General features: G+C 43.0%; 1 protein-coding gene across 1 annotated transcript in view; it reads left to right on the forward strand.

Moving 5' to 3' along the window:
- The window catches only part of HTR3B (5-hydroxytryptamine receptor 3B), a gene marked incomplete at both ends in the record, with an annotated part of 40964 nt that extends 33440 nt beyond the window's left edge, over nucleotides 1-7524 (forward strand). The window contains 5 exon segments of the mRNA XM_082627433.1: nucleotides 5768-5885; nucleotides 5888-5977; nucleotides 6111-6274; nucleotides 6278-6293; nucleotides 7289-7524. Of these exon segments, the coding sequence (XP_082483559.1) occupies nucleotides 5768-5885; nucleotides 5888-5977; nucleotides 6111-6274; nucleotides 6278-6293; nucleotides 7289-7524 (624 nt within the window).
- Nucleotides 7525-11776: the final 4252 nt, after the last annotated feature.

Genomic DNA, 11776 nt, shown 5'->3' on the forward strand with positions numbered 1-11776 from the left:
AGCCAACTTCAGGACACTGGTCCACAAGAGACCTCCCAGCTCCACATAATATCAAATGGCGAAAATCTTCCAGAGATCTCCATCTCAACACCAGCACCCAGCTTCACTCAACGACCAGCAAGCTACAGTGCTGGACACCCTATGCCAAACAACTAGCAAGACAGGAACACAACGCCACGCATTATCAGAGAGGTGGCCTAAAATCATAAAAAGTCCGCAGACACCCCAAAACACACCACCAGACGTGGAATTGCCCACCAGAAAGACAAGATCCAGCCTCATCCACCAGAACACAGGCACTAGTCCTCTCCACCAGGAAGCCTACACAACCCACTAAACCAACCTTAGCCACTGGGGACAGACACCAAAAACAACGGGAACTACGAACCTGCAGCCTGCAAAAAGGAGACCCCAAACACAGTAACATAAGCAAAATGAGAAGACAGAAAAACACACAGCAGGAGAAGGAGCAAGATAAAAACCCACCCGACCTAACAAATGAAGAGGTAATAGGCAGTCTACCTGAAAAAGAATTCAGAATAATGATGGTAAAGATGACCCAAGATTCTATTTCCAAGATCCAAAATCTTGGAAATAGAATAGACAAAATGCAAGAAACAGTTAACAAGGACCTAGAAGAACTAAAGATGAATCAAGCATCGATTAAAAACACAATAAATGAAATAAAAAATACTCTAGGTGGGATCAATAGCAGAATAACTGAGGCAGAAGAACGGATAAGTGAGGTGGAAGATAAAATAGTGGAAATAACTGCTGCAGAGCAAAATAAAGAAAAAAGAATGAAAAGAACAGAGGACAGTCTCAGAGACCTCTGGGACAACATTAAACGCACCAACATTCGAATTATAGGGGTTCCAGAAGAAGAAGAGAAAAAGAAAGGGACTGAGAAAATATTTGAAGAGATTATAGTTGAAAACTTCCCTAATATGGGAAAGGAAATAGTTAATCAAGTCCAGGAGGCACAGAGAGTCCCATACAGAATAAATCCAAGGAGAAATACACCAAGACACATATTAATCAAACTGTCAAAAATTAAACACAAAGAAATCATATTAAAAGCAGCAAGGCAAAAACAACAAATAACACACAAGGGAATCCCCATCAGGATAACAGCTGATCTCTCAGCAGAAACTCTACAAGCCAGAAGGGAGTGGCAGGACATAATTAAAGTGATGAAGGAGAAAAACCTGCAACCAAGATTACTCTACCCAGCAAGGATCTCATTCAGATTTGATGGAGAAATTAAAACCTTCACAGACAAGCAAAAGCTGAGAGAGTTCAGCACCACCAAACCAGCTTTACAACAAATGCTAAAGGAACTTATCTAGGCAAGAAACACAACAGAAGGAAAAGACCTACAATAACGAACCCAAAACAATTAAGAAAATGGGAATAGAAACATACATATCGATAATTACCTTAAATGTAAATGGACTAAATGCTCCCACCAAAAGACACAGATTGGCTGAATGGATACAAAAACAAGACCCATATATATGCTGTCTACAAGAGACCCACTTCAGACCTAGAGACACATACAGACTGAAAGTAAGGGGATGGAAAAAGATATTCCATGCAAATGGAAACCAAAAGAAAGCTGGAGTAGCAATTCTCATATCAGACAAAATAGACTTTAAAATAAAGACTACTAGAAGAGACAAAGAAGGACACTACATAATGATCAAGGGATTGATCCAAGAAGAAAATATAACAATTGTAAATATTTATGCACCCAACATAGGAGCGCCTCAATACATAAGGCAAATACTAACAGCCATAAAAGGAGAAATCGACAGTAACACAATCATAGTAGGGGACTTTAACACCCCACTTTCACCAATGGACAGATCATCCAAAATGAAAATAAATAAGGAAATACAAGCTTTAAATGATACATTAAACAAGATGGACTTAATTGATATTTATAGGACATTCCATCCAAAAATAACAGAATACACATTTTTCTCAAGTGCTCATGGAACGTTCTCCAGGATAGATCATATCTTGGGTCACAAATCAAGCCTTGGTAAATTTAAGAAAATTGAAATTGTATCAAGTATCTTTTCTGACCACAATGCTATGAGACTAGATATCAATTACAGGAAAAGAGCTGTAAAAAATACAAACACATGGAGGCTAAACAATACAGTACTTAATAACAAAGTGATCACTGAAGAAATCAAAGAGGAAATTAAAAAGTACCTAGAAACAAATGACAATGGAGACACGATGACCCAAAACCTATGGGATGCAGCAAAAGCAGTTCTAAGAGGGAAGTTTATAGCAATACAATCCCACCTTAAGAAACAGGAAACATCTCGAATAAACAACCTAACCTTGCACCTAAAGCAGTTAGAGAAAGAAGAACAAAAACATCCCAAAGTTAGCAGAAGGAAAGAAATCATAAAAATCAGATCAGAAATAAATGAAAAAGAAATGAAGGAAACGATAGCAAAGATCAATAAAACTAAAAGCTGGTTCTTTGAGAAGATAAACAAAATTGATAAACCATTAGCCAGACTCAGCAAGAAAAAAAGGGAGAAGACTCAAATCAATAGAATTAGAAATGAAAAAGGAGAAGTAACAACTGACACTGCAGAAATACAAAAGATCATGAGAGATTACTATAAGCAACTCTATGCCAATAAAATGGACAGCCTGGAAGAAATGGACAAATTCTTAGAAATGCACAACCTGCCAAGACTGAATCAGGAAGAAATAGAAAATATGAACAGACCAATCACAAGCACTGAAATTGAAACTGTGATAAAAAATCTTCCAACAAACAAAAGCCCAGGACCAGATGGCTTCATAGGCGAATTCTATCAAGCATTTAGAGAAGAGCTAACACCTATCCTTCTCAAACTCTTCCAAAATATAGCAGAGGGAGGAACACTCCCAAACTCATTCTACGAGACCACCATCACCTTGATACCAAAACCAGACAAGGATGTCACAAAGAAAGAAAACTACAGGCCAATATCACTGATGAACATAGATGCAAAAATCCTCAACAAAATACTAGCAAACAGAATCCAACAGCACATTAAAAGGATCATACACCATGATCAAGTGGGGTTTATCCCAGGAATGCAAGGATTCTTCAATATACGCAAATCAAATAACGTGATACACCATATTAACAAATTGAAGGAGAAAAACCATATGATCATCTCAATAGATGCAGAGAAAGCTTTCGACAAAATTCAACATCCATTTATGATAAAAACCCTGCAGAAAGTAGGCATAGAGGGAACTTTCCTCAACATAATAAAGGCCATATATGACAAACCCACAGCCAGCATCGTCCTCAATGGTGAAAAACTGAAACCATTTCCACTAAGATCAGGAACAAGACAAGGTTTCCCACTCTCACCACTCTTATTCAACATAGTTTTGGAAGTTTTAGCCACAGCAATCAGAGAAGAAAAGGAAATAAAAGGAATCCAAATTGGAAAAGAAGAAGTAAAGCTGTCACTGTTTGCAGATGACATGATACTATTCATAGATAATCCTAAAGATGCTACCAGAAAACTACTAGAGCTAATCAATGAATTTGGTAAAGTTGCAGGATACAAAATTAATGCACAGAAATCTCTGGCATTCCTATATACTAATGATGAAAAATCTGAAAGTGAAATCAAGGAAACACTCCCATTTACCATTGCAACAAAAAGAATAAAATATCTAGGAATAAACCCACCTAAGGAGACAAAAGACCTGTATGCAGAAAATTATAAGACACTGATGAAAGAAATTAAAGATGATACAAATAGATGGAGAGATGTACCATGTTCTTGGATTGGAAGAATCAACATTGTGAAAATGACTCTACTACCCAAAGCAATCTACAGATTCAATGCAATCCCTATCAAACTACCACTGGCATTTTTCACAGAACTAGAACAAAAAATTTCACAATTTGTATGGAAACACAAAAGACCCCGAATAGCCAAAGCAATCTTGAGAACAAAAAATGGAGCCGGAGGAATCAGGCTCCCTGACTTCAGACTATACTACAAAGCTACAGTAATCAAGACAGTATGGTACTGGCACAAAAACAGAAAGATAGATCAATGGAACATGATAGAAAGCCCAGAGATAAACCCACGGACATATGGTCACCTTATCTTTGATAAAGGAGGCAGGAATGTACAGTGGAGAAAGGACAGTCTCTTCAATAAGTGGTGCTGGGAAAACTGGACAGGGACATGTAGAAGTATGAGATTAGATCACTCCCTAACACCATACACAAAAATAAGCTCAAAATGGATTAAAGACCGAAATGTAAGGCCAGACACTATCAAACTCTTAGAGGAAAACATAGGCAGAACACTCTATGACATAAATCACAGCAAGATCCTTTTTGACCCACCTCCTAGAGAAATGGAAATAAAGACAAAAATAAACACATGGGACCTAATGAAACTTAAAAGCTTTTGCGCAGCAAAGGAAACCATAAACAAGACCAAAAGGCAACCCTCAGAATGGGAGAAAATATTTGCAAATGAAGCAACTGACAAAGGATTAATCTCCAAAATTTATAAGCAGCTCATGCAGCTCAATAACAAAAAAACAAACAACCCAATCCAAAAATGGGCAGAAGACCTAAATAGACATTTCTCCACAGAAGATATACAGACTGCCAACAAACACATGAAAGGATGCTCAACATCTTTACTCATTAGAGAAATGCAAATCAAAACTACAATGAGATATCATCTCACACCAGTCAGAATGGCCATCATCAAAAAATCTAGAAACAATAAATGCTGGAGAGGGTGTGGAAAAAAGGGAACACTCTTGCACTGCTGGTGGGAATGAGAATTGGTACAGCCACTATGGAGAAGAGTATGGAGGTTCCTTAAAAAACTACAAATACAACTACCATATGACCCAGCAATCCCACTACTGGGCATATACCCTGAGAAAACCATAATTCAAAAAGAGACATGTACCAAAATGTTCATAGCAGCCCTATTTACAATAGCCCGGAGATGGAAACAACCTAAGTGTCCATCATCGGATGAATGGGTAAAGAAGATGTGGCACATATATACAATGGAATATTACTCAGCCATAAAAAGAAATGAAATTGAGCTATTTGTAATGAGGTGGATGGACCTAGAGTCTGTCACACAGAGTGAAGTAAGTCAGAAAGAGAAAGACAAATACTGTATGCTGACACATATATATGGAATTTAAGAAAAAAAATGTCATGAAGAACATAGGGGTAAGACAGGAATAAAGACACAGACCTACTAGAGAATGGACTTGAGGATATGGGGAGGGGGAAGGGTAAGCTGTGACAAAGTGAAAGAGTGGCATGGACATATATACACTACCGAACGTAAGGTAGATAGCTAGTGGGAAGCAGCCGCATAACACAGGGAGATCAGCTCGGTGCTTTGTGACCACTTGGAGGGGTGGGATAGGGAGGGTAGGAGGGAGACGCAAAAGGGAGGGGATATGGGAACATATGTATATGTATAACTGATTAAATTTGTTATAAAGCAAAAAATAAAAAATAAAAAAATAAAAAAAAAATATTAGTTCTATGTAAAAGCTTAAAGGATTTTTTTCTATTTTCTAAACCGCAAGATAATCTCCTATTCTAAACTACATAGTCTTTTCATATTATGCAGAAATTTTGGGATGGCAGAAAATGTTCTTGGCTAGGGGTTTGGCCAAGCATTTGTGCATTGGCTTAGACCCTCTTGTCAACAGATTCCTCATCCCTGTCCAGGTGGTGATTCGCAGGCGCCCACTGGTCTATGTTGTGAGCCTCCTGATTCCCAGCATCTTCCTAATGCTCGTGGACCTGGGGAGCTTCTATCTCCCGCCCACCTGCCATGCCAGGATTGTGTTAAGACCAGCGTGCTGGTGGGCTACACTGTCTTCAGGGTTAACATGTCTGATGAGGTGCCGAAGAGCTCAGTGACCACCCCTCTAATTGGTAAGCAGCTCTGGGGTCGCTAGGTACCTGTCTTGCATTACTTCTGTCCAAGATCTGATGTTGCCTTTCAGATGGGGAAGGAAGAGGCCCAGAGACCCCTGTTAACTCCACCTCCTCTGGATCCTTCCCTCAGGGGTCTTCTTCACGGTCTGCATGGCCTTCTTGGTCCTCAGCTTATCCAAGTCCATCCTGTTGGTCAAATTCCTCCATGATGAGCAGTGCAGCTGGCGGGAGTGGACCTTCTTGTGCCTTCGAGGGGACACCGATGCGGAAGGGCCTAGAATGGATCCCTGGGCCTAGCTCATTGGGGTAACAGGTTTGTGAGAAGCCTTGAGGTCCCTGCCTGGTTCTGCTTTATCACCCTCAGCCTTAGTTCCCACGGGTGGAGCACCAGGCCGTCTTGAGTCAGCTGTATGAAAAAATGGAAACACCTGCTTCTTAACCTCGCCTGCATATTACATTACCTCCCTGGAGACTGAAGACCGTCTCCTGCTGGCTTGCCAGAAAGCTGCATGTCAACCTAGAGATCAGGGCCTCAGTCCCCTTAGCTTGTTTTATTTTCCAGTTTGGAGCCATTGACTCCAGAATAGCAGAGTGCATGCATGTGCACACGCGCGCACACACACACACACACAAATAGTTTGTATACATTTGGGATCTGATCGCTTAATGTGCAAAAGTATACAAATCATCCCAGTGTTCCCTTTGGCAACACATATACTAACACTGGAATGATACAGAGGTGAGCATGGCCCCTGTGCAAGGATGACATGCAAAGTCATGAAGCAGTCCACATTTTCACTGTATCCTTGAAAGTTGCCAAGAGAGTACATTCCAAAAGTTCTCATCACAAGAACAAAAATTTGTAACTGTGTGGTGATGGATATTACCTAGGCCTATTGTGGTGAGCATTTCACAATATATACAAACATTGAATCATTATGTTGTATGCTTGAAACTAATATAATATGTCAATTATACCTCAATAAAAAAAAAAAAAAAAAAGAACCATTCCAGCCCCTAAAGCTCTAAGTCAATGTGGGCTGGCTGCTAGCTCAGAAAAATCTCCCAGTTAGATGTAGCCTCAACACCCTACTTACACAACACCCTACTTGCTGTGTTCTCCAGGGGTTCCTTCAGCGCAGTCTTGCCTCCCCTCAGCAGGTAGGGAGAGGGTCCCCAATCCTAACTAACCCACTGCCCAGTTTTGCCCACCATCTTTCTTGAATGTTGAGGTCATCGGCTTCAATGGGAAGGCGGGGGGAGCCTTGGTAGCCCCTGGCTCACCTAGAGTGTCTTCCTCTCATGTAGAGCCCCCCATCTGTCAGGAGCACCAGGCCCAGCCATGGACCCTGAGGGAAGTCTGGTCCCAGCTTCAATCAATCAGCAGCTACTTCCAGACCCAGGACCAGGCGGACCGACAGGAGGCTGGGTGGCTGGCCCTCCTGGAATGCTTTGACCGATTGCTCTTCCAAAGCTATCTTGTTGTGCTGGGGTTCTACACCATCACCCTGTGTTCCCTCTGGGTGCTGTGGAGTGGCTTATGAAGACCCAAGTTTGCTGATCTCCATCAATGTGTTTGCATGGCACTTGGGGAAGGCTGAAAAGTTTTTGTGGGGATATTGGAAGGGGACAAATGATGGGGTAAAAAGTTCTCCAGCCCCCGTTGCCTCTTTTCATTCAGCCCAGGGATGCACATCATCGAATTAGCTATTGAATGACCCAGAAGTAATGCATTCATGATGAAAATGCATAAACAGTACGAGGTATCCAGTGAAAAGTAATCCTGCCCTCTTACCCAGTCCACTCCCCGGAAGTAACCACCGTTAGCAACCTCTTTCAGAAAATTTCTAGCACATGCAAGCATACATGTGTGTTTAAAGGGTTTTTTAAAAGGTGTAAGAGCACTCCATCTCCCAGTCCTGTCTTGGTCACTTATTCAGTCAGTCGTTCAACAAAACTTGCATTGAATGTTGATTAAGTCCTAGGCCTTGTGTTAGGCACACCAGAGAGTACAAAATAAGTCCGTTTCAGATAGTTCTTCACTTGACTTGATCCCTGAGGAACCTTGTTCCAACCAGAACACAAAGTTCCCACCTTATCTATATCCTGGAGCTCTTGTTCCCTTAATCCCAGGTGAGTCTATCTTCCCCTGTGCCTTCTCAGCAGTGCATTCCTATTGGAGGGGATCCATATCTAGCACAACATTTCATCAACATGCACCATGTGTAAGGCACTGAGCTGGGAGATAGGCTTAATGCATGGCCCTTGGGTTCAAGGAGTTTATTATAATCTGCTCTCCTTGTATTAGTCTGCTCTGGCTGCCATAACAAAATAACACAGACTGGGTGGCTTAAACAGAGATTGATTTTCTCACAGTTCTGAAGGCTGGAAGTCCAAGATCAAGGTGTTGGTAAGGTTGATTTCTTCTGAGGCCTCTCTCCCTGGCTTGTAGATAGCTGCCTTCTTCCTGTGGTTCTTTTCTTGATACATATGTGTCCAAATTTCCTCTTCTTCTATGGACACTAGTCACACTGGACCAGGGCCCACCCTAATGAACTCATGTAACCCTAACTACTTCTTTAAAGGCCCCGTTTCTAAATACAGTCCCACTGTGAAGTATTGGGAGTTAGGACTTCAACATACGAATTCTGGGGGGACACGATTCAGCCTATAACACTCACATGATTGTGGAGGCTTGGCAAATCCATAATCTGTAGAGTATTCTGGCAGGCTAGAGACTCAGGAAAGAATTGCAGTTTGTGTTCATAGGCGGTCTGCTGGCTGGATTTTCTCTTCTTCTGGAGAGGTTGGTCTTTTTCTGTTAGGGCCTTCAAATGATTGGATGAAGCTCACTCACATTCTGGAGGACAATCTGTTTTACTCAAAGTCTACTGGTTTAAAGACTTTAAACATCTAAGAGATACCTTCACAGAAACATCAAGAATAATGTTTGAACAAATATCTGTGGCCCAGCCAAGTTGACACACAAAATTAGCCATCAGAGTCCTGATGGCCCCTTAGGTCCCCATCTGTGCCCACAGCCATCTCTCCAGATAGAAGAGCCCTGATCACCTTGCACTTGGGTAACTAATCAACTTCTGGTTCATTCTCCTCAGTAGCCAATTCTGTACTGATTATCCTATCTTATGGCAGTTCCTGTGGCCTCATAACCTGAATCCTAAGATTAGAATTCAAGCCTTCCACAAAGTTTCCCTCCCCTTATATTTAACTTTCTTCATTTCTCATTGCTTTCTATTACAGAACCTTCAATCTAGCCAAGCCAGCCTGCCTACCATCCTGCTCAGGAAGGGGTTCACTTCCATCTAAGCCTCTGTTTCTAGTTGGCACAGTCTTCTTCTGTTTCACCAATCTGTAGGTCCCTGTCTAAGGACCTGGCTCAAAGAACAGCCTTCCTCCCCGTCCCCCTTACCACCTGATCACCCCATGACTCTGTCCTCTCTCCTCTAACTTCAGACTTACATTATCCCCTATCCTTCTCCCCTTGAATGTTTCATGGCTCTGTGTGTGTGTGTGTGTGTGTGTGTGTGTGTATCGCTTGTCAAATAGATCGCACACTCCTAAAACAGAAATCTAGTTTTCTATTTCTAGGTCATCCTCATCTCTGCCCAGGTCCATACAGAGTTTTTTTCATGGTGATTCTGCCATAACTATTGCAGAGAAACTCATTCTAGCTCATGGCTGATGGTAGACACATTTCTACCATCTACCAGTGTGTTTCCCCAAGTCTGAGGGACTGAATCTGCCCAGGGTCAGACACCCAGTCCCTCAGCATCCCTCACTCAGGGCAACCACCAGGATTTGGTGGGTGGAAGAACACAGTGTGCTGAGGGTAAGGCATTACTCCTAACACTGCTTACAGAGGACTGCTGTTTGCTGGGAACTTTTTCCAGCACTAAAATTGCCTTTAAAAAAATCTGCCCCCCCATCCCCCCAAAGGAAAAGAATTTAAATTCAAACAGCCTTTACCCGCATCCTCCCTCTCTCATTACCTCCCAGTTAGTGCTCAACGCCAATTGTCCATGAAATTCCGCTGCTGCTGTTAATGAAATGAGGAGCATAAGAAGTTTGTGAACAGGAAGTGTCCATGCAAACGTCCACCTGTTTCCCTCCTCGCTTCCTACTTCCTGCTCCTGGTCTCCTCTGCCTCGACCTGCTCAGTTAGCCTCTAAATTGATCCCAAATCTTTCTTCACTGTCTCGGTTATTAGAAAAGGAAAAGATCTGCGGTGAGGTCCCCACTACAGAGTCTCCTTCCTTTCCACCTCTGTCTTGGAGAAAGCAGCTGACTTTGCTCCTGGCTCCATCACTACCTAGCCAGGGGACCTTGAGACTGACCTCTCAGAGCTTCAGCTTACCCTGTTTGACATCGGGACTGCTTATACTTATTCTACCCATATCACAGAATTTTGAGGATCAGAATGAAGCAATGTATTCAAGAGTACTTGGAAAAGTAAATCATATATTGCAAAATAAAAAGATCTGCCTGCTATCAACAGACGGATTCCATTCTTTAGTCTTTGCTGTGAGGTCCTCTTCCAGCTACCTCTATCAGAATCCATTTATGGACTGGATTCCCCAGAAGGGCCTTTATTCCAGAATCCAAAGGCCAAGGGCTGAAGCCACCATATGCCTCCTTGTCAGGGACTTGGGCTGCGGGCGGGGCGAGGGGTGAGGGTGGGTGCTGCCCAAGGGACTTCCCATTTCACTTCCCATGCAGCTCACCTTGGCTTCCTCCCTAGGGAATATCTCCCAGCCTCTCTATGTCCACAGGCCTTCAGAAGTGAAGCCTGACTGCTGAGCCAGGCCCCAGTGTGTGGACCTCCTCTGTCCAAGTGCCAAGTGGCCCTGATGTCAACATGGCAGCCAGGGACTCATTCTAAGCCCTGGGTCAGGTCTGCATCCTGAAGCAAAGCTATCATTAGCGAATGGCACTAGAGCCCTCCTCCTGGAATAGTGTCCCTCGGCAGTGGGACGAAGATAGGGCACCAGCAGCCCTTACTTACAGAGCAGCATTAGCTCAGCCTCTCCAAGTGTTTATATCTTTCATGATTCCCATTTCATAGAGGGAGGAAACTGAGGAACAGAGCAAAAATGGGATTTTCCCAGCTGTGAATGCTCCTCCATCTGCTGTTTCCCAGAATCTCAGGTAGTTTCAGCACTCACCAAGAATTCACAGCTCCAGTTCTGGGGACTTCACTAACATCTAGAATAAAGAGTTAGTTAAGCACAGCCCCTGGCTAGACAGGCAGCCCTCTATTTGTCATTATACCCAGAAAAACCTCCAAGTGCTGCTGCTACAATCTCCCACAGTCTCTGCAGCCTGTTGGATGGCCAATAATTCGATGGTACAGGTCTCACTTTCCTCCCAAGACATCCCCACCTCCTTCTCCAGTTGTCCTAGAGGAGAGGAGCTGTGTGGTTAAGGATGCTGAGCCCCTCGCCTCTTATATCTCCATGACTCAGCCAGTCTCCCGGGGTCAAGGATGCTGAGCCCCTCGCCTCTTATATCTCCATGACTCAGCCAGTCTCCCGGGGTCCAGCTTTAAGCCTCTATGGGCCAGACCCATAAATGAACCAAAGAGCCGTCCTGCAGGCAGCCAGCCTGAAGCTGCCCGAAGGCATTAGTTCTCCCCTCGGTAAAGTCCCAAGGCTTCCAGGGCCCTCTCACTTCTCAGGGATCTAATTATATATTTAAAGGCAAGGTTAGTAGGAAGGGGTGGAACTTAAATTTTTACCCTACCCTGTGGCTCTGAGGTTCCAGAAAACTTCAGGTCTT

This window comes from Mesoplodon mirus (assembly GCF_964341445.2).
Source record: "Mesoplodon mirus genome assembly, chromosome: 7".
Lineage (NCBI taxonomy): Eukaryota > Metazoa > Chordata > Mammalia > Artiodactyla > Ziphiidae > Mesoplodon > Mesoplodon mirus.